The following is a 24,634-nucleotide window of genomic DNA, read 5'->3' on the forward strand; positions in this document are numbered from 1 at the left end:
CCCAGGGAACAACCGAAAGAGCATCTGGGCAGTTCTGCTCTCTGCCTTGTTTTCCAAGTAAAAAACAGAATTCCTATCTTCTAGGGTATGAAGCCAACACACCAGAAAAGCGCACATTTACACGTGGGGTCTTCTGTAGAAAGTCTATAATAATCTGAGGTGCAAACAAGTAAGGTATGAAATTGCATAAAATGTTTCATTTTGATCTTCAGTACATTGAAAGAACACAAATAATATACATTGACTCATTGTCAATGACTCTCACCCAATATAATAATTAAACAAAAACTCAGTTTCAAGTTTATTTACTGTTTTCCTTTTTAAAAAAAGATTTTCAGTGTTTTCCTTTTTAAAAAAAATACTGTTGTAGATCCTTGAACTACAGCCCAGGGCCTCCAAGTCTGTTTCTTTCCCCTTGATCCCCAGAAGGCTTGAAATGCTTCTACGCACCTCTTCCCCAAATGGAAAACTATTTGCGTTTCCCGCTTCACTGGAACAGGAGGTGAAGGTGAGGGGAAGCAAGGAAAAGGACCCTGAATTAAAGAGAAAGTCCCAGTGCTGCTTCAAAGCAGAAAAATATAGCAGGAAACTGTCCCACCAGATATTGATGATGCAGTTTATGCCATGTCTGAAAATCAGGTCAAATGGGAGACATATTTCTGCCTGTAACTGGCCCGGCCTAGTGACATGTTTGACTCCAACATGTAGCATGCATAGGAAAACTCCTGGAGCGGAAACTTCATTTTACCTCCCCCACAGCTTTGGAAGCTGAATAGTTTCAAAAAGGGAGAAACCGTTTTCATGGGTGGCTTTAAACTCTCCACCATGAAAGAGAAACTAACTATATTCCTAACTTTAAATTTCCTCCCTCCCAATTCAAACCTTTTTTTGTTTTTTGTTTTCCCACTTCCTATAAATTCCCCACCCACCCGCTGAAGTATGATTCTAAAGAATATTCAGATTAATGTTATTAATATTCATGCATTGCTGACTCTGCAGTGTGAAAAAAGGAGATGCTCCCAACCCCTGAAAGGTCCTTGGCCCCTTTGATATCCCATTCATGCGGTAAGGACACCTATTAATCCATGATCAGTAAGTAATATGCAGCAATTTCATGGGGCTTCCCAGGTTGGTAAAATCAGGGACAGCTTGGAATATCTCAGGACCAAGTAGATGGAATGAAAGAAAGAACTCATCTCCCTCTTCCTAGTTGACAAGAGGCAGGAAGAGGGAGAAGACAAAGTCCCACAAGGATAAGTCCAATCTCAGGTCAGAACCGGCACTGCATCTAGGGTAGAAAAGAGACAGGGAGGAATGAGCAAAATGTAATATTTTCTCTAAGGAGAAAACTTGAGTCTAAACCTGAACAGGCTCTAGTGAAATTCAGCTTTCTTTGATTCACACTTTGCATAAACAAATAGGGATGTTCAACCGGGCCTTGGGTGGCAACTGCTTGTGTGCCTTGCTTTCTATTTTTGGATGCTGGGATGGTGTATTCAAAACTCCACACATATGAAACAAAAGACGGGCAGCCTGCAGCCCTGTGGAATCTACCCGTTTTAACTAGAAAAGTATTTCTTGACCTTGGCAACTTTAAGATATATGGATTTCAACTCAAGAATTCCCCAGTCAGCATGCTTAAAGTCAGAATGGGACTTGGTGCAGGCCAACTCGCCATGAGACAACTCACTGTGGGATAACTCGCTGTGGGACAATTCAACAATCTGAGTATTTAAAACAATTTAAAAAAATATTTTAATTTTTGTTATTCAGATTTCATTTTTTAAAAAATTTGATTTATATGCCGCCCTTCTCCGGAGACTCAGGGCGGCTTACAATGCGTTAAGAAATAGCCTTCATACTTTTGTATATTTATACAAAGTCAGCTTATTGCTCCCACAAACTGGGTCCTCAATTTACCTACCTTAGAAAGGATGGAAGGCTGAATCAACCTTGAGCCTGGTGAGATTCGAACTTACAGTAATTGCAGACAGCTGGTGTTAATCACAATGCTTTTAGTCTGCTGAGCCACCAGGCCCTTTTGTCCTTCCTCTTGCACCTTTCTTTTTTTAATGATTCTATTCCATCATTTCTTTGATATTAAGTGTCATTCTTGTCCTGCAGTGAGTTGACCAAGACAAGTTGGCCCTGATGAGATCCCTGTAGTGAGTTGGCCACGCCAAGTTGTCCTAGACCCATTTAAAGTTGCCAAGGTTGAGGAACACTGAACTAGGATCTTGAGCTCCATTAATCAGAGCCAACTATGAAATAATTGAAGGAAGCTTGGAGAACCAGTCTCTGCTTCCCTTGACACTATAATACTACCAATTTACATTATAGTTGGCATAGATCAGGAATTCTAACATAAAACACCCAGTTGAATTCAAGGAAAAGGCCTTGTTGGCATCCCTATTACAGGAATTAAATACTGCTTTCAAAGTATACACATTGAGCAAAATTCCAGCTATGGCATTTTATTTTAAATTAAGCATATTTTTCTTGCTTTTGTTAAACAACAGGAAGTTAAAAACCTTTGCTCCTCTACTACAGTCATCAAGGTGTTCTCTGCAATCCTAATGTAACTTCTGCCCAGTTTAGATCTATCTGTAAGATATGTGGTCTTAACTGACGAAGATAAAGACGAGTACAAACTATTCCTGATTACCAAACACTATTTTTTTTTCTCAATTTCCCTTGAATGAAAGAACTTTTAAAAATTTGAGGCCTTGCTTTGAGTCTTTGACTAGCTAAAGAGCCCTGGTGGCGCAGTAGTTAGAATGCAGTACTGCAGGTTAATTTTGCCCACAGTCTGGAGTTCAATCCTGATAGGTCTTAAGGTTGACTCAGCCTTCTATCCTTCTGAGGTTGGTAAAATGAGGACCCAGATTGTTAGTGGCAATATGCTGACTCTGTAAACTGCTTAGAGCAGGGGTGTCAAACTCGCAGCCTGTGGGCCGGATGCATCAGGTGCTGCCCCCGCCCATGCCCGGTTTAGCAAAGGGGAAAAAGTCCCAATATGTCATGTCATGCCACCATGATGCCACGAGTTTGACACCCCTGGCTTAGAGAGTGCTGTAAAGCACTATGAAGCAGTATATAAGTCTAAGTGCTATTGTTATTGATAACATATAGTAAGTCCCCAAAGTAAGGATTTTTTAACCTTACCATTGTGGAAGAGACTCCTGAGCCCCAAACTTGTTCTTTTGGGACACCAGGCTATAATCTTCAAAGGGGATCTTTCAATCAAAATATCTGCCATTCTACTTTTTAAAAGCAGATTGCTTGTGGCTAGCTTGCTTATTGCATCTGCGCTTTCATTCTACGTTTTAAAGTGGAATTTATAGTACAAATTAATTTAGCATTCTTTAAAAAACATTCTATGGGCTGTTTCTGTTTTATAATTACATAAAGCAATTTAGATATACAAATAAAGTTTAAGATGAATGCTAACTGAAAGATTTAAACCAGCTTTTCTCCATCAGATGCTGTTCAGATGTTTCAGATTATAAATCATAGGCTGGCCAAGAACAAAGGGAGTTTGAACTCAACACATCTGAAAGATACCAAACTGAGGAAGTTACATTTATGCTTTGTTGATTAAAAATATAGCTAGTATGAATCTGCAAGCCCTATTTGAATTTATAGCTCTAATCATAAGGTTTCAAAAGCAATGGAATGCAAATTACGAAGTGGCCTTAAAATATCCCTACTAACTTTAGCTTTATATGCTCATCTCTCACAAAAATGATCTATATCACATTGACCACATCTGCACAGTCAGACCTCAGCTAAATAAGATGTGACAAATCTTTTCCTGTGCATGCAGCCCTCTCATGGTTGGTTCAAGTAAGCCAGGAAATCAATAATTAGCTCTAATTTCCTGTTTAACCCAAGCCAAATTTTAAATCATGAATTAATATCCTAGCTTGCACTAAAACAGACTTATTGTTTTGTTTTGTGCCTTTGAGTAAGCGTTGACTCCTGGTGACTTCCTGGATAAGTACCTGCTGTTATCTTGGCAAGGTTTTTAATAAGTGTTTGCCATTGTTTTCTTTATTGGGGATAGAGAGAATGACTGGCTCAGGGTTACCCAGCTGGCTTTGTGCCTTAGGTGGAACTAGAACTCATGGTCTCCTGGTTTCTAGCCTGATGCCTTAACCACTGCACCAAAACAGTTCTCTATGGCTGATTATAGTCTTCTTTTTTTAGTTTACTTGCACTGTAGTGGCAGGAGCAAAGGCTGTGTGTGGCAAACATCTTGCATTTTTATCGCATTAAGCTGACACATGAGCTTTTGAATAAACTCCCTACATTTTTTCCAGCATGCTATTTATTCCACTCCTGTTTTTTCCAACCTTGTCATTTCTTCCCCTAGGCAGTAGGGGGCACTCATTCATCCCCGACAGTCATGCCTCTCACTGTGCCCTTCTGGCGGATCTGCAATAGAATACAGAATTTCTAGTTGAATGGCCTTCTTGCAAGAATAATTTCCTAATGAGTCTGGCCCACTTCGATTTCTCCCAGCCTTGATTCCACTTGTGAAGTCAAAACAATTTTGTGTTTCCTAGCAGTAATCAAGTACAACTGACTTAAAATGTATTTATATATTTCCATATCTTAATCATAGATGGCTGTTTATGAACATAGAATGAAACAGACAAACATGTAGAACAGAGTTTTTCAATCTTGGCAATTTGGACTTGAACTTCCAGAATTCTCCAGCCAGCATGGAAAGCTAGGGAATTCTGGGAGTTGAAGTCCTCACATATATTCAAGTTGCCAAAGTTGAGAAACACTGCTACAAAAGCAAGACAATACCGCTCCTTTTTAATTAATTAGTATCAAAAGCACAAAATAGCAATATGGGAAATAACTGGGCCAATTTTTTAAAATCTATTTGAAAAGATTTTTGGTGGAGGGGGTTGAAATCTTTCCAACTCGAAATAGATGATTTAAGCCCTTCACAATATAGTATCACTAAAATCTGGTTGTTTTGCTGCTGTTACTATACTTGCTCTTAGCCTAAAAGCTGAGAAGTAATGTTTTTAATACTAATTCCAGCAACAATATCTTGGAGAAAAAATATAGCAGACACAAAAAGGATGGGAAGAGATTCCATATGGATCACATATACCTCTTCCATATTATAGATTATTCATGTAATCTTACTACAAAGAAAAAGTCTTTTTTTTAAAAAAAAAATATTATTTGCACTCTTTTAAGAATAAAACATGATTTTGAAGGAAAAAAAGTGCTTGTTTCATTTTTAGCTAGGATGCTTCATTTTATAAAATGCCCTTAATATTCATTTCCTTCTATAGAAGAATAAAGGTTTTGTCTCTTATTTTAGCAGAGATTTTCCTTGGGGAAAGAAAGCTACTCTGCTACCCCACCCAGTACATACTCTACTCCCAAACTGGTAACTATCCTTAGTACCTCATCAAGCTCTTTCTGAGTCTCGTCCTCCATCCGCCTGATGTCAGCCATGCTTAAATCCACCCACTTATCCAACCAGCAAAACAGCTGCCTATGGAAGTTGGTAAAGAGGCGTCTTTCTTGCTGTCCAAGAGGAAAGAGAAGCTTTTAAGAACCTGAGATGCTGAGAATACAAGACGGCCCAAATTGGGAACCAAAATAAGTTTTCTAAGACTTCAGATATCAAAGTCACAGCAATAAATCTAGGCTAGGTTCTTCTGACAGAAAAGCAAGACTGGCAGCCATTTTGAACCACAGATATTCCTCAATTTATGACCAACAATTTAGCCCAAAATTCTTGCTGCTAAGCAAGACAGTTGCTGAGTGAGTTTTGATCCCTTTTACCACCTTTCTTGCCACAGTTGTTAAGTGAATCACTGCAGTCGCTAAATTAGTAACATGGTTAAGTGAATCTGGCTTCCCCATTGACTTTGCTTCTCAGAAGACTGCAAAAGGGGACCGCATGGCTACCAAGACACTGCCACCGTCATAAATACATGCCATCTGCCAAGGACCTGAATGTTTATCATGTGACCATGGGGAACACTGCAAAGGTTGTACATGTGAAAAATGATGATGTCACTTTTTTCAGTGTCGTAATTTCGAACAGTCACTAAATGAATGTCTTGTAAGTCGAGGACTACTTCTATACTTCTATGTTAATTCTATGCTTCTCCTGAGAAAATGGCCCGATCTTTACCAGATTCAACCTCTCTATCTTATTATACCATAAAAAGCGATATCAGCTGTATGTTACTGGTTGGAGAAGGGCTTTTCCCCTCAAACAAAGCTTTGGATTCCACTTCTGTTCAAACCAGCAAATCTTTTAAAACTGGAGCAAGCAAATTGAACTCACCTTTTGGATAAACTTTTCCACCCTTCCCTGAAGGCCCCACCAGCGGAACTTCACAGTCACAAGTTTGTAGGCACACATGTGAGGACAATCTTCATTATTGGCTAGTTCCCGCTAAGAGGAAGAGGAAAAAAAAAGGAGGGGGGAGAATAAAATCAGAAGTTAGGGCAGGACCAGGCTGCGCTATTTCAACCAAGCCAAGACCGCGTATGACCTTTCAAAGTCACACTCCTCCAAATGGACAGGCCAGGCAGTTCGACGGTTTGAATCCCTACTACATGTCTCCTGCGTGAGCAGGGAGTTGGACTAGATGACCTCCAAAGGTCCCTTCCAACTATGTTACTGTTACTCTGGGCAAGAACACAAATGAAATTCAATTTCACGGATTTGGCTGGTAATTAAATACAGTTACAGGTAATCCTCTCTTAGTGGCCACAATCAGGGCTGGCCACTCCATTACTAAGCAGAAAATCACCTGATTGCAAGACTCTGAATGTCACTTCCCAGTTATTAAGCAAACTGCCAGTCATTGAGACATCATGTGACCACGAAGTGATTATATTCTGCATTCGCTCTGCCTGTCAGACACTTGCTGTGAAGCGCATAAATGGCAATCGTGTGGCTACACAGTGCTCTGATGGTTGTAAACGCATCTCAGTTGTGAAGCACCCAAATAGCAATCATGTGACCGTAGGACGCCAAGATGGTCATAATTGTGAGACTTGGTCACAAAGCCAGTTTTTTAAAAACATCATCATAACTCTAACGGTTACTAAACGAGGCAGTCAGCAAGCAAGGGCTACCTATCACCTTATTGCAATCATGTATGGGATTTCTGGGATTTCATGTATGATCATTTCTGACACAGGAAAGCATGCAGAACACATGGAACTTGTGGACTGGGAAAGGAAAGAGGCCCTGGATGAAGCATGCAGCACCATCTGAACTCAATTGCCTTTTCCATTATAGTGAGATATGGGGGGGAATTTTTCTGGACTTTTTTCCTCTATAGCTCTTGGCTGGACCCACATACCAAATTTGGCCCAGTTCTATTCAGAGAGTTTTCTGATGACAGACAGGTAGACTTGAATTACAAACCACTTTACATAATTCCCCATTTCCGTCATTCTGATGAATTGGAAAGAATTCATTTTAAAAAATCATAATATCACCCAAGGCTTGGAGAGGACATACTGTAGGTCTTCCCCACTCTCATCCTGGAAATTTAAAATTATGTGAAACACCTGAGAGGAACTTGAGGGAGGCAGAAAGAACAGATAATAGTAAATCAGAATTTCCCACATGAATTTTTCTTATCCAGTTTGCATTGCTCAACAAATAATATACTTGGGGGGAAAAACTTTATTCTTCCAGACAACTCTTCAAGTAAATAAAAGCAAGATTACTTTTCTTTAAGGGGTTCATGTTAGGCTGAGAAAACAGTGGCTGGTCTGGGACCATCAGTTGTATTTTAAGGACAAGGCAATCAATCAATCTAGATCTTCACACTATTAATCTGTCATCTCCATCCTGATGCTTTCCAGATGTAGGCTGGGGATGATGGGAGTTGAACAGCAACATTTTCAGAGAGTGTCAACTTATGAAAGGGAAGTCTAGCAGAGCAGCAGGTGAGTTCTGTGGCACAACACCATCTCTAAAATGTATGGGGCAACTTAAGCAGCCCAGTGGGAGAGCACAGTGTATGAACAAGTCTTACAGAAAAAAGCAGAACTGATCTCCTATTTTGGATGAGAAACAACCTGATAACCACAAACACTTGGTTGGTCAAACCAAATTTGGGGGACTCTGCTTCCCATCAAGCCTCTCTTGGAATCTAGAATGTCTGAAAGCTGGGGGAAGGTGGAAGAGTTGGGAGGGAGGAGGGCAGGCAATCAAAGATGTACTAAAAAGCCAGTTTCCTTCTTTTTGTGGGTTAGATATTACCTTCCAGTCGGGGCCGAGAGGGCCTCTGTCTGTCTTCAGAGATTTGAAAAGAGCTGGATCTTCATCTGGTTTGTAATCCTGAAAGAGAAAAGAGTTGAGAAAAGATGGCAGCATGCAGGACAGAAATCCTAGCAAACGGTGATGAGAGGAAGAATCCAAATATCTATTATTTTTTCTCCAATCAGTAGATGAGAAAAAAATTAAAAAGTAGTCAGAACAAGTCAGCATGTCTCCTGCTACAGTTGAGCAGAAACAACTAGCTATAGAGGAAGGTTGAAAAAAATGCAATGTTTAACATCCAAAAGCTAGCGGAAAGCAAAAGAAGACTGAGGATGACACCAGAACTTTAGCAAGCAGTTAGTGGATCTGGTATAAGTTGTCTTCACAGTTGCCACCAGAAATGAATTATCTGTAGCCCACAGATGTTTCCCAGTCCTCTTTTCATGACCCAGAATTGCCCTGCCTTCAACTCAGGTCACCCATCAAATCAACTGCCAAAGGACAGTCCAGACAGTATCTTCTTACATCATCTGATACTTGTGTTCGATCACCAATGTCTATGTGAACAACTTCCACATCTTTCCAAGTATCTGCATCCAGCCCATGGACCTGCAACGGAGAAATTACAATTTCAGAAGTTTCTAACAATATCAAAGACAAATGATTCTGGAAAACTTCTAATTATGTTTTATACATACTGTACTGATGATATTTTAGACAGTAACTGAATTCACACCTCATAATAAAGCAAGGCAACTTTTACAGACTGGCGGCATAGAATTGCATTCCAAAAAGAAGTACGTGGGACTGGAGGCTAATTCTGCAGACTACCGACTGCCGGCAGTTCGATCCTGACCAGCTCAAGATTGACTCAGCCTTCCATCCCTCCAAGATGGGTAAAACGAGGATCCAGATTGTTGGGGGAAATATGCTGACTCTGTAAACCACTTAAAGAGGGCTGTAAAGCACTATGAAGCGGTATATAAGTCTAAGTGCTATTGCTATTGAATGTTAATTATAATTAAAATATGATTTCTCTCTGTTCATTAATTGAAAATTTAAGAAATCATCATTAAATATTTTAAATGAAAAATGTAATAAATTCCCATTTCCATAATTTACAGTTTGATAAGATCTAGATATGGATCACCCTGTGGCCACATGAAGCACCAACAAATTATTTTGGTTTTTGCTCAGGTTAATTATATATAGATCAAATAATCATGGTATCAGAACACCCAACCAATTTGAAACTATGTTTTTGGGGGGCGTCGCTGGCGTCGCGATGAAATGGATGGGAAATTCTGGGGCTCCAGGATCCTCACTGATAGCCCCGCTGCTGGATGGTCCTTTTTGGACCCCACAGTCTAGTTTTGACTGTGGTAGTGGAGGGCACATCCTGACAATCCCAGGGACACCACAAAGTCCCTGGTTGATCCAGGAAAGCCCTTTTTCTCGCAGTGGGGTAGCAGCCATTGCAGCTGCCGAGGTTGAGACAGCTCCAGGAAGAGAAAGAAGAAAGACAGTGAATCGATGTGGTGAGAGAGGTTTATTTTAAATTAATACAAAGAACACCTGTGAAGAAGGGATAAGAGACTTGGAGAGTAAAAGAAATTAAGCGGTGAATTTAACTTGGAATGGTTTTTTTTATACCCAAATACTTAATTTGAAGGACTTTAAAGTTTAGCTTTGTTTTACTATTGACTGGGACTGGACTGAAAGAGAAGAGGCTAATACTGGTAATCCTTTGAGCCCTGTCCTTTTAAAATGATTTTTTGGATTTTGATTTGATTCCTTGTGACTGAAGCCTTTCCTCTTTTTTCTTTTTTCTGAAACTTTTTATTAATTTTTAACAAAGAAGCTTTGGATTTTAAAGTGCAGGAAAGACAGGAGAGTGTGCCGCGCTGCCATCTGCTGGAAAAGAAACTTTGTTGCTATGTTTATACAAGTAACAAGTTGAGAGATATGTTGTAGCCATAACTTAGAGACTCTGAACTTCTAGGCTGATAAGAATATAAAGAGAACATCTGAGGAAGAGGGAACTATCTGTATTCTTGGTGGATTTATTTGAAGTAGGAGTCTAGAAATACTACAGAAGAAACTTCTTTTGGCAGTTATTTTCATTTTTCTTATTTGTGGCTTGGCTAAGAGATAACTCTCCATATGCTTTTTCGGGTATAAATGTGTTTGATGGATCTTCTTTGTTTTGTTATTTTTATATAACCGAATTGGATTAAGGCACTTAAGAACCTGAAGATTGACTGCTGATTTTTGAGCTTTGATTTTTATTTTATTTTTTCTTTTTAATTTTGGCTGGCTTATTTTTTCTTTTTCCTTTTTTTCTTCTTCCTCTTTTTATTCACATTTAATGGATTAAGGTTTGGAAGAACCTGAAGAGTTGTTTTATTCTATTTTCCTCCTTTCTTTTTTTATATTTGGCATTTTTTGTTATTTTTTGACTTTGGTTTTTGTTGACCACTGAATGAGCAGAAAAGTTGCGATAGTGGGAGCTGCTTCAACCACGCCCTCTTCATCTCCATCTGGAGGACAACGTACCATTCAGACAATGCTTCAACAGGAGAAAGATACATCGATACAACTGATTCTTCAAACAGTCCAAAGGATGGAACAACAACTATTTAAGACAGATGAAAAAGTCCAAAGGATGGAGGAACAACTACTTAAGACAGATGAAAAAGTGGTCAGCATTCAGCAAACAATGTCGAAATATGAAGAAAGGTTGCAAAAGCTAGAGAAAAAGGATGATCAAAAAGAGGAAAAAATGAAAGATATAGATAATAGACTGGGAGAAGTTGAACAAGAAAGGAGGGGACTAATTGGATGGGAAATGGACAAAGCAGAATTTTCTCTTAGATTTCAAAATGTGGAAGAAGAAAAGGGAAAGAATTTGGCAGATATTATGATTGAGATGCTGGCTGAAGCATTAGAAACCACTAAGGAGAAGATGATGGATGGTGTGGATGAGATATATCGAGTGTACACTAGATATGCAATGCATAATAAGTTGCCATGAGAAGTACATATAAGATTTACCAAGAAATCGATCAAAGCACAAATTCTTCAGGTGGCTAGAGAAAAAACCTTGAAACAACCAGCTTGAAACAAGGAGAAAGAAGTAGTGGTTCTGAAACAAATACCAAGAAAAGTAAGAGAGATGAGGAGAGAATATCAATTTTTGACTAAAATATTAATTCAAAAAGGAATCAACTACAAATGGTTGATACTAGAAGGGTTAATTTTAATGTGGCAATTTCAAAGATATAGCTAGATACAGTTGACAAAGTGAGAGCCTTCCATGAAAAATTCTCAGAGAAAAGGAAGTCGAAATGGAAACGGAAACCCAAGTTACAGTAGTGCCAATAGAATTTAGAGAAGAGGAGTTGACAATGATTGAAACAGCAGAAGGCACTGTAGGTGGGATTGGGGAATACAAGGAACATCGTGAAGTATGTTGGATATTTATCCAATGGTTGGGTAGGTAATATATAGAAAAACTATGTTTGTGACTTTAAATGATATAAGAAGAATGATTGGCTGTGCTATGATCAGGCAGCCATAAAAGTAGACAGGAAACCCAAGAGCTCCTGCTCCTGCTATTTGATGATTGATCTCCTGAAGAGGGACTGTGTGTGACTGAAGAGAATTGTAAGCAAACTATGTTTTGTGTTGGAGAGTGATTATTCGAAGACATGTTATCATTGTTTTGAGAAACCAAGTTTGTTTTTTCACTAAGAGTAAAGAATGTTTTTTTTTTCACCATTCAGAGTCTGTGAGTATCTGTGTGTTTAACCAGCAACGTATTTCTTTGCTGTCCAGTCTGTTGCCTACTATGCAGAGGGAAGTTTTATCTTCAACAAAGTAAGATCAACTAGAGCAAAAAAATCTACATATGAAGTATGAACATGGAAGAAAGGAAATTAATTTCAATAAACATAAATGGACTTTACTCAGTAGTTAAAAGAAAAAAGTTGTTTTATAAACTAGAGAAATTAAAATTTGACATAATTTGTCTACAAGAAGTACATATTAAAAAGCAACATGAACAATTATTGATACAACCAAAACTTGGAAGAACTTTTTTTTCATAAAGTAAAAAGAGATTATAAATTAGAAAAATACATTAGAAATGCAATACCTGCGGAGCAAATATATGCAGATGCAGAAAGTAGAATTCTGATGGTGGAGATAATTGACAATAATATGAAAATTCTTTTGGTAGCAATAAATGCTCCAAACAACAACCAAAGTGATCTTTATAGAAAATTACACACGAAAATAATTGAAATGGAATATGATAATATATGTATGATGGGTGATTTTAATGGAATAGTGGATGAAAACCTGAACTATAAAACACATAAAACAGTAAGACATAATAGAAAGACATTATTGAAATCCTTTTTTAAGATGACAGAGGAAATAAACTTCCTCTGGAAAGACAGAAATGGGAAAAATAGACAACATACCTTTTATTCCGATAGACATTCATCTTGGTCTAGGCTAGATATGATATGGACAACAATGGATTTGACTTTGAATATAGAACATGTGGAAATAGAAACAAATTTATGGGCTGACCACAATCCTGTGATAGCTACCTGGAAAGGTCGAAAAAGAAAATCCAGATGGACTTTAAATAATACAATATTAAAAGAGAAAGACTTTGTACAGAAAATGTACAAAGAGCCTTGATGGTACAGTGGTCTAAGCACCCTGTTATTAACACAGCTGTCTGCAATTACTGCTGGTTCGAATCTCTCCAAGGCTCAAGGTTGACTCAGCCTTCCATCCTTTCTAAGGTAGGTGAAATGAGGACCCAGTTTGTGGGGGCAATAAGCTGACTTTGTATAAAATATACAAAAAGTATGAAGGCTATTGCTTAACGCACTGTAAGCCGCCCTGAGTCTCCAGAGAAGGGCGGCATATAAATCAAATTAAAAAAAAATAAAATGGAGAGAGAGTTGGCTTTTTTTTTTCAAGGAGAATAAGAAAGAAGATACATCAGCACAAAATCTTTGGGATACAATGAAGGCCTATGCCAGAGGCTTAATGGACTATACAAGGAAAAGAAATGTGAAGAAAAGACAAACTTCTAAAATATTGATTGACGACTATAAGAGATTTGAAAAGGAGCTCCAGAAAGATCCATATAAGAAATTTCATGTAAAAATGAAAATGGATATAATAAAGGATAAAATGGACTTACTGGAGAAAGAAGAATTAGCCCAAAAAATAAGAAGCGCTAAACAGAGTTACTTTGAAAATATGAATAAACCAGGAAGATTGCTAGCATATAAATTGAAAAAAGAAAGAGAATCAAGAAAAATAACACAATTAATTGATGATCAAGGGCAAAGTAAATTTGGAAACAAAGGATTGGGAAAAATAATACAAGAATATTATAGACAACTTTACAAGAGAGAGATGATAGAGGAGGGAAAAGTGGCAAGGTACTTACAAGAAGCAAAATTACCTCGGATTCCCAAAGATATTGAGGAGATGTTGGAGGGGAACATAACGATGATGGAACTAACAGAAGCAGTTAAGAAGCAAAAGAATGGAAAGGCACCAGGGCCAGATGGTTTACCTGTTCAATATTATAGGGCATTACAAGAATTTTTAAGTCTCCCATTACTGGAAGTTATGAATGAAGTGATGATAAAGTAGAAAATACCCAAATCATGGACTGAGGCGTATATTACATTGATTCACAAAGAAGATACAGACCCACAACAAATCAAAAACTATAGGCCTATATCCCTGCTAAATTCAGATTATGAAATTTTTGCTTCAATATTGGCAGAAAGACTTAAGAGATATTTAGATAATTTTATACACACAGATCAAAATGGATTTCTTCCAAAAAGACAAATTAGAGACAACATTAGAATAATTCTAGATACTTTAGATATTATGAAGCAAATCCTGAAAAGCAAATGGCATTGATATTCTTAGACGCACAAAAAGCTTTTGACAATGTAAATTGGCAATTTATGACGCTCCAAATGGAAGAGATGGGCTTTGGTAGGAAATTTATTCAGGTAATTGAAGCTATATACTTTAAGCAGATGGCAAAAGTAATGATAAATGGAGAATTGACTGATTCTATTGAGATAGAAAAAGGTACTAGACAAGGATGCCCGCTGTCCCCACTGTTGTTTATATTGACATTAGAAGTTTTAAATAGAAATATTAGAGAAGAAAAAGATATAAAAGGTATGAAAATTCAAAAAGAAGAATATAAATTGCAAGCTTTTGCAGACCTGGTCTTTATTATTGAAGAACCATTAACATCAATAAATAAACTGATAGAAAATATTGGAGAGTTTGGGAAAGTAGCTGGCTTAAACAGTAATAAAGATAAAATGAAGATAGTGACTAAAAATATATTGAAAAAGCAAAAAGAAGAACTGATGGAGATATCAAAGATGCAGGTCACAAATAAGGTAAAATACTTGGGGATATATTTGACCGCAAGATGTAGCACATTTAAAGAAAATAATTATAACAAGCTTAAGCAACAGATAGGGCAAGATTTGGTGAAATGGGGAAATCTGCAGCTTTCTTTGATTGGTAGATCTCAACTATCAAGATGAATATTTTGCCTTGTATTTATTCCAGACAATTCCAATTAGGTTGGGTAAGGAATTTTTTGAAGATTTGAATAAAATGATGTTTAAATACATTTGGCAGGGAAAGAAGGCGAGGATAAAATTAAAGTTGTTACAAGATGCTAAAATGAGGGGTGGTTTTGGCTTACCTAATTTGGAACTTTATTATCAAGCAACAAGTTTGATGTGGATTAAAGAATGGATAACTTTGAGAAATACTAGATTATTGAATTTGGAGGGACATGATTTGTTGATGGGGCGGCATGCTTTTTTATGGTATAAAGGAACAAAAATACAGGGGTATTTTAGAAGACACCAGATACGAGAAGCTTTATTGTTGAACTGGGAGAAGGTTAAAAAACATTATTATTTGAAGATTCCAGTCTGGGTATCTACAATTGAAGCTTTTTCATATTCAGTAGTATTTAAAAGGGAACAAATTGTTAGATATAGTGAATTATTGGATGAAAAGGATGAACTTAAAGCAAGAATTAGAAGATTAGGGATGTAAGATGGATTGGTTTTCATACATGCAAATACGTTCTAGATATGAAGAAGATCTCAAACAAGAAAGTTTTTATAATGTTTTGACTAATTTAGATAAGATTTTAATGGGTTCTGATGATCATGTAATTAAAAAATTATATGGATACTTGTAGAGGTAAAATTGGAAGAAGAACAAGTTAAAGAATCAATGATAGCTTGGGGGAAAAACTTTGGTCACGGTATTGATTTAGAGAAATGGCAAAAATTGTGGTCGCATACCCATAAAATGACAATGTCTACAGCATATAAGGAGAATTTGTATAAGATGTTTTACAGGTGGCATTTACTCCCAACGAGGATAGCCAGAATGTTCAAGAATAAATCGGAGAAATGTTGGAAGTGTCATCAGACTCCAGGATCATACTACCATATGTGGTGGACATGCGTAGAAGCTAAGAGATATTGGACTAAGATACACACGTGGTTGGAAAAAATGATAGAGAGACATATTGACTTTAAACCAGAGATATTTTTATTAGGGATCTTACCAGAGATATATAATAGAGAATTGCAATATTAAATTGTGAATGTTTTAACAGCGGCTAGAATTGTATTTGCCAAAAACTGGAAAGGAGAGAAGATACCTACTGATGAAGAAGTTATTAAGAAAATGATGGACTGTGCTGAAATGAGTAAATTGACATTTGAAATAAGAGAACAGGAAGATAAACAGTATTATTTGATATGGGATTTGTTTTATCAATGGATAGATAATAAAACATGGAGATGAAATATGAAGTGGAAGTTAAGATAAAATATGTGAAATTCTTCTTTATGAAAAATAAGCTTTGGTCATATATTGATATTTTGAAGATGGGATTGAGCACAAAAGGATGTTAACTGATCGATACACTGTCTGTAATTGTTTGGAATGAAGTTATGTTTTGTTTTGTCTTTGTTTTAAAATAAAAAAATTGTTTTCAAAAAAAAAAAAGAAACTGTTTTTGTTGGCTCACTGATTATAAATATAGTATAATATGGGCAAGTATTCATGATTTTTTGATTCAACCATAGTTTGCTATAAAGCCTTTTCCATGCATCTAACCAAGACAGAGTTATGTAAGTCAAGAGTTGTTTTTTTCAAAAAAAAAAAAAAATTTTTAAATGAAGTTTAAATTTTATTTAAACTTCATTTAAAACTTTAAAGCTGTAAAGTTTATTTACAGCTTAATTTCCCATGTCACAGTAAGCCACAATAAGCACACAATCTTAACAATTCAAAACCTCTCTACATAATTAGCCAGACATGAAAATAAATGCTGATAGGGATACGTAAAGCTGAATTCCCTGAACTGCAATGACTCAACTGTTCCAAAGGTTTTCTGGAAGCTAACAGTACAACCCAGAACTAGCCTGTGATGTTCTGAATGTTCCCTAATCACTGATTAACCACGATTATATTTCTGGGTAATAAAACTTGAGTCCAGCAATACAAGATCTAATTGCCTATAGAAGTAGTCCTTGACATACAACTACAATTGAGCCCACAATTTCTATTGCTAAGCAAGACAGCGTGAATTTTGCTCCATTTTATGACCTTTCTTGCCTAAGTTCTTAAGTGAATCACTGCAATTGTTAAAGTTAGTAACATGGTCGTTTAGTGAATCTGGCTTCCTCATTGACTTTGATTGTCAGGTTGCATAACCTTGGGGCATTACAATCATCATAAACCTTTCTCAGTTGCCAAACGTCCAAAGTTTGATCATATAACCATAGGGATGTTGTAAGTGTGAAAAATGGTCATAAGTCACTTTTTTGAGTGACTCTATGACTTTAAACAGTCACTAAACAAATGGCTGCAAGTCGAGGGCTCTTTGTAAAGAACAGAATTCGATAGGATTTAGGCACCTCAATTCTTTGGACAAACAATCTGTTAGATTTGCAGGCTTCCACTTACATTTTCTTGTTCACCTAAATCCGGTTTGTGCCATGTTTCAATTTTGACGAAGAAATCATCCTTCATGTATTCGTTCTACCAAAGAAAAAAAAGGAAACAAGGTTACAAGAATTCTTGGTGCTGACAATAGAACCTGCATACACCAAAGGTCATATAGCACTTGACAGGGATATGTTGTTACCTTGAATTCCTCTGAGTCAATTTGTACAACTATGAATTGACTGTAACGATTTAATTCATAGAACTGATAAACCCCATAGGAAAGTATTAGAGCAGCCCATTGGGAACCGGGCTACGCAAGGGGCAATGAGCACGCGAAGCTCCATTTGGCCAAACAGCGAGAGAGCGTGTGAAACTGTCCCCTCTCCCACCCACCCACCCCGCTGCCAGAGGTTCGCACAACCCGAAAGGTTGGGGATGGCTGTATTAGAGGAAACAAATGTGCTCACAAGGTTAGGGATGTTTTGTGAATGGGGAGGAATAACCAGGGAAAATGCCCCCTTTTAGAGCTACTCATTTCAGAAGTCACTTACCGTAATAACTGCAGTAGATGAGGCCAAAATAAGACAAAATAAAGACAAAAGGCATATTAGTATGGCAAAGCAAAACAGAAAATCTTGCTAAATTGCATCTTATTATTCTTCCCCAACAATAAAAGTACAGTAATAATGTTGCATGACTCAAACTGTCATGTTAGAATCCAGCACCCAGCAAGCAGGCATCAGAGCCGAGAAGGTCAAAATGGAGAATGTTTTTGTGTCTAAGCATTGCATTTAACTTTTTTGGGAGGGCTCAGGGCCCAGTGGCCTGAAGGATGATGCCAAGAGAATAGGTTATATGATTCAGATCCTGGATTTTTTATTTTTCTTCTGGGTTATAGAATTGGGCACTTTTCTTTCCTTTTTTAAAAACTAGGCTAAAACTTTTATTACGCATTTAATTCAAGTTGTTGATTTTTTTTTTTTTAGGCAAGTGCATCTGAAAAAGGCCACAGGTTGCCAATCCAAGTTATTGAGAATTAGCAGACTCATATTCATGTGATGCTAACAATCTAGAAAGTGAATCAGGGAATATAACAGGAATGATCTCATGCCTTTCTAAATGCTCCATTGCAGTCTGACCATTTTATATATCTTTGGTATTTTCAGATTACATGCAGCAATAATAATAAATGGAGATCTGTTGGCAAATTATGCCAAACTCCATCCTCCAAGCAAGCAAGGTTATGGTGAATGGGTGCTCCCTGAGTCCTCTACCAAGTTACTGCCTATTTGGGAATGTACAGGTAGTCCTTGACTTACAACAGTTCATTTAGTGACCATTCAAAGTTACAACGGTACTGAAAAAAGTGACTGACAACCATTTTTCACACTTCTGACTGTTGAAGCAACCCCCAGATCATGTGGTTTATATTTGAATGCTTGATAACTGACTCACATTTATGACGATTGGAATATCCTGGGATCACGTGATCATCTGCAACCTTCTGACAACCAAAGTCAATGGGGAAACCTGATTCACTTAATAACTGTGTTACTAATTTAACAACACAATTAGTAACCGTGTTACTAATTTAACAACTTGCCACATTTGCCACTTAACAAAAGTGGCAAAAAAAAAAAAAAGGTCATAAAATGGGGCAAAAGTCATTTAAAAAATTTCTCACTTAATAACATAAATTTTGGGCTCAGTTGTGGTTGTAAATTGAAGACTACCCAAAATAAAATTGCCTTATTCAATGAAATATGGAAGTCTGAATGTTTATGTGAATTACAGAACTGAAGAGACACCATGCTGGTCAATAATTATTTCTGCCAATATTAAAGATGCCTCTTTTTTTTTTTTTTTAAGTTTTTAAGATGCCTCTTTTCACCTCCTGCAGGCTTACCTGTCCGACAATAAGGATAGGCATTCCAGGCTCTTTCGTGGACAACAAGGGACCCCTCTGGGGCAAACATCTTGATGAATCCTGGAACTTTACTGTGAGAAAGAAGCAAGGGAAGGCTTCAGATCCAGCATCGCCATCATCTGTCCACACCCAGGATGATTCTTACCTCTGAAGGTGGTAGATCTTGTGCGTGTACTGCCCCTGCTCCCCCTCGTGTTGGTAGGGTTCATTTTTCAGCACCTCGATTCCTTCACCACCACCGGTGTTGTTCTTACTAGCCTCAGCCACGGAAAATAATTGTCCCACTTGATACTGAAGATGACAAAAAGACACTCTGTGTGTATGTGTGTGTGTTAAAATTTTGTTTCCCCCTGAGGAAAAGGAAAGAATACTGATATCTATTCATGAGTGGAAGGCAAAACAAGCCAGAGTGTAGCTAATTCTGGACCGTTTTATAGGAGCCCAACAGTACCCACAATCTTTATCAGTGGGGCTAAGAAGGTTGTGGAATTCCCTCAGGGCAAGGTTTATAACTCACCTCTTCTACGGAGCAAGGTAGTACCACCCGACTGGATTTTATTTTTTGTTGCAGGGGAGGAAAAGAAAGAGAAGGAAAATAGTTAGATTTTTCCAATTTTCAATCCCTCCCACCACTACTTTTTACTACATAAAGAGAGTACATGAATATACTCACACAAATACAATATTTAGGTAGAATAGAACCAGGAGTTTGATCCTGATGGGCTCAAAGTTCATCCTTCTGAAGCCGGTAAAATGAGGGCCCAGATATTGGAGGTAACATGCTGACTCTGTAAACTGCTTAGAGAGTGCTATAAAGCACTATGAAGCGGGATCCAAGTCTAAGTCCCATTGCTATATTTTGCCAACAACTCAACTGTGATCACTTAGAAAATACACTGAATTATCCGAGCTATGAAGGATTCTCCACAAGTCTGCTTACCAGACCAGATGGAACACACTCAGATTAGATTTTTATTTTTAGTTTCTTAGATCTCACAAGAAAAAAAAATCTTTAAAAGGACATGATCCTTTTGATTCGCCTGCAATAAATATTCCCATTAATCACTTGAATATTTATTCTCATCTTTCCTGCATAAAGAGACCTGAGATAAGGACCTTTCAAATCATTTTGTTTCAGCCACAGAATTTTACAGTCTTTCTACCTTTTTTATCATTAACTCCCTTTTAAGCCCCCTCCCTTTTTTGCATTAAAATGTCATGAGGAAAATATTAAATTGCTACATAGAAATAGTTATGTACAATTTTGATTGCTAGCACTAGAAGCTATCCATCTGGAAACATTTTAAAGGATGTGACTATGTTCAATGGATAAAATCCATAACTATATTAAGTTACAAAGCAATTTATATTGGATCCTACAGTTTAATTAATGGACATTATTATTGCACATTGCTTCCCATTAAAAAAAAATCTCAAAGCAATTATGAACATATATGCAGAACACAATTGCTTTCTATTATACTCTGAGCAGGAGGCTTATTTGCAGAATTATCATAAACTAAGCTGGTCAGCAGTCACTTCTCTTTGCTTATCAGATTTGCAAGGCCATCTAACTGCCATGTGGCTTAAGGAAAAGGACAAAAAAAGATTACAAATACCAAATAACAATAAAATAACAGAAAGAATAAATTATCCCCATTTTACTTCCACATCAGCTAAGGAAACTTGTTGCCCCAAGGGTTTTTTTAATAGTAGTAAATAATACACTTGTTTAGGGTTTTGAGAGGACAAATGACTAGGTATTTGTGGACCAGAAATTGTGTCTTCTTTTGCTAAGAAGCACAACAGATCATTGAAAACTTTGCAATTTGAAGCATGCATGTTTAAATATTTATTATGTGTGTTAAGGCCACCCGGCTCAAAAAGAGAGTCTGGGCAGCTTGCAAAATATCAAATATAGACCAAAAACAAAGTTAAAAATGATGCAGACAAGATAGCAATAATAACATTCAGAAAACACAACAGAAGTCCACAAGCAAGCTAAGCTCCTAATTTAGCAATCCACATTATCAACCAGGCAGGAACAAAGCTATTGCCAAAAAAGTTTTTAGTCTTTATGAGCCCACAGAATAAAGGAAAAATCTCCAAGTCCAATTTGAATCCTAGTGGTTTCATAACTATTTTCATGTGGATTTCTTGGACATGATAAAAAGATGGGCGCTAGTGCATTATTCTGAGATTTCTTTTTTAATTGTCTAATCTATCACAAAATATTGGTATTTCCTGTTGGCCCTCCCATGCACTAGCCTGAGTCAACTTAGATAGACTTTTGAGCATGAAAGCAATACAAATATATCTCTATAATTAACTGTATTCAGAACATCTTGTTTTTTCCATAGAGACGACCATGACAGCAGTTCCTACAATCAACATAAGATTATGGAGTGAATGTTGAAGGTTATTGTTTTGTCAACTAGAGCAAGGTTTCTCAATTTTTTTCTCTCTCAGGATCCAATCCACTTTTTTAAATGATAGGGGATAGCGAAAGAGGTTCTGTTTGTATGGATTATATTTATCAATATTATCAAATATATATTTATATATTTATCAATATTTATTATATTGATAAATATAATAAATTAATATATATTTATTATATTAAAAATTAAAATTGACATATTTTCTGCCACTATTGCTTCTCATAATTGTTTGATGAGATTTTAATTTGTATTTTTTAACATAGGGTGGCCACAATTTTGATTTTGCAGAGCCATGAGAGGATCTAGAGGATTCTCCCGTGGTTCTTTAACCACATTTCAGACTAAGATCACACACTGTTTGCTTAATCATAGTCTACTGACTAATGTACAATTTGCTGAATTCACATAAAATGCTAAATCAAATCATGGTTTATAAACAATGGCTGAGTTCATGCAATACTAAATCAAAACCAATACATCTAAATTAATAAACTGTGTGTAAATCACACTTTACATGTCTGTTAAGTGAAATGTGTGATATATATCCACCCTGGCTGAGAACGGTGAAGAATATTAGTTATTATAAAAACAGGGGTCAGAAATTATGGCTCAACTCTCACTAAATTAGACTCCAACTTCTATAAACCTCCAACCAAAAATAGCCAATAACTGATTTGATGGGAAATACAATTCAACATCATCTGGGAGTCACAAGTTGCTAATTTCTATTGTAAAATACAACTGAATACATATTATTCGGAACCAAAACCATTGAGTGGAATGGGACAAATACCAGGACTTCAATCTTCCTTATATAAAATCCTTTGAGATTCTATTGTTTGGTTAAGATGAAACAGAAAAGTAGAGTTTCATTCTTGTTATCTCAAACACCTTTTCTCTTAAGATTTCCTGCTATTATCTGTCCTGACATGTTAGCAAAGAAAAATATGTTGCAAAATTTCCCCAATACTGTCTAAGCATGATTTGCGGTGACACATTTGCAAATGTCTGGGTTTATTCTAATTAAGTTCCGTTAAATCTATTCCTAAACTACAGCAGTTTCTAAGATTGAAAAAAAAGGCAGCCAAGAAACTATTGTGATACTCCCTAGCGACCTCTCCTATGTTTCTTACTGAAGATTAGTAAAAAAAAAAATATTGATGTTGGGAGGGCGGTAATTAAAAAGAAAATCTCTTCTCTGAAAACAAGGAATGAGTCAGTTCCAAGTCGCAGACAACTGGCTGTGTGGCAGTGTGTTTATTCTTAGTCTCCTCAACTGGATGCCATCTGTGAGCAGGAAAGAAGCTGGAAGAATTGTGGTGCTTTCAGAAGTTGTGAGACACCAGAGGCATGCTGGCTGGGAATAAAGAAGTTTTAATCCGACCCTTCAGTTGAGGCTGTTCAGAAAACAGGGGGGGAAAAGTGCTACTTTGAACTCAAAAGTAGTCAAAGAGCTCATTGCATCCAAATGTCAGATGTAAACTAAGGTTGATAATATTTTCACAGCATCCAAAATACAATATAAAAGAGTTCTGGACTATGTAACCGTTAGGTGCTACATAAAACAGTCAAATAAAGACGGGGGGGGAGGGGTAATCCTGTACAGTGGCTCCTGCGACCCTCAGTTACCTACTCCCTTTTCATGAGCCACTCCCACCTTCCCATTAACCCTTCTCCCCTCCACGCACCCCTCACCCACCCCTGCCCCTCCAGTACTTACAACTCTTTAATGAGCACCATCCCTCACACCCTTCCAGCGCCTCGCACGCCCAAAGCACCGTGCCTTCTCTTCCTGGTTCTCCCCTCCCCGGCCATTGACGCCATTTCCGCCCTCACTCCAGCCGCCACTTGCCCAGACCAGCCCCTTACGACGCCATTTCCGCCCTCAATCAGGCTTCTTTTTTCCGCCAGAAGCCGACGAATCAATGAATGGGTTGCCGCTTTAGGGAGATGCGGAGCGGGGGTGGGTCTTCCTGTCGATGATTGACAGGGCGGCCAATTCCGGAAAACGAGTACAATAGCCCACCTTGCGAGGAGTGTTGCGCGGAAGAGTATTGCTGGGGCATGTGAAGATTTCACCCTGAAATAGAAAAACAGCAAGCAACGCTGCTTTTATGTCTAGGAAGATAATGGCTTTTAGGAAACACTTGAGCCACGTAGTACAATGTAAAAAAAGATGTGGAGACGCTGGGAAGAGTGCAGAGAAGAGCAGCAAAGATGATGCGGGGACTGCAGCCTAAAACATACAAAGAAGAGTTGCAGGAATTGGGTGTGTCTAGTTTAATGAAAAGAAGGACTAGGGGTGACATGATAGCAGTGTTCCAATATTTGAGGAGTTGCCGCAAAGAAGAGGTGGGTTAAACTATTCTTCAAAGCAGGGGTCTCCAACCTTGGCAACTTTTAAGATTTGTGGACCTCAACTCCCAGCGTTCCTCAAGCCAGCTTTGCTTTGCTGGCTGAGGAACTCTGGGAGTTGAAGTCCACAAGTCTAAAAGTTGCCAAGGTTGGAGACCTCTGCTCCAAAGCACCTGAAGGCAGGACAAGAAAGAATGGATGGAAACTAATCAAGGAGAGAAGCAACCTAGAACTAAGAAGAACTTTCCTGACAAAACAATTAATCAGTGGAATGACTTGCCTCCAAAAGTTGTGGATGCTCCAACACTGGAAGTTTTAAAGAAGAGATTGGACAACCATTTCTCTGAAATGGTGTAGAATTTTCTGCCTGAGCAGAGGGTTGGACTAGAAGACCTCCAAAGTCCCTTCCAACTCTGTTCTGTTGGTCTGTTGTCTTTGTTTTGAAATAGATCATGGTAGCCTCAGGATGGATTGAATGCTCATGTTCATAATCCCCTGATGGCTTGGTCCTCCTCCCCTTTGAGCCCCATAACAAGGCAGAGTAATGCAAGAAATGCAGCTGTGTTCACTATTGCTTAATGT

General features: G+C 37.6%; 1 protein-coding gene across 1 annotated transcript; it reads right to left on the reverse strand.

The window, feature by feature from the left end:
* Window positions 1–289: 289 nt before the first annotated feature.
* Window positions 290–23,682, reverse strand: LOC117669160 (phosphatidylinositol transfer protein beta isoform-like). The gene is made up of 12 exons (XM_034423389.3): window positions 23,418–23,682; window positions 19,774–19,804; window positions 19,402–19,547; window positions 19,236–19,327; window positions 17,881–17,888; window positions 17,348–17,422; window positions 8,798–8,881; window positions 8,273–8,350; window positions 6,332–6,442; window positions 5,437–5,559; window positions 4,356–4,437; window positions 290–1,288 (listed from the first exon to the last, which is right to left on the reverse strand). The coding sequence occupies exons 1-11, from the start codon at window positions 23,435–23,437 to the stop codon at window positions 4,390–4,392; spliced, it is 816 nt and encodes a 271-aa protein (XP_034279280.1). The 5' UTR covers window positions 23,438–23,682; the 3' UTR covers window positions 290–1,288; window positions 4,356–4,389.
* Window positions 23,683–24,634: the final 952 nt, after the last annotated feature.

The sequence above is a fragment of the Pantherophis guttatus genome, chromosome 4, assembly GCF_059756535.1.
Source record: "Pantherophis guttatus breed Tessera chromosome 4, ASM5975653v1, whole genome shotgun sequence".
NCBI lineage: Eukaryota > Metazoa > Chordata > Lepidosauria > Squamata > Colubridae > Pantherophis > Pantherophis guttatus.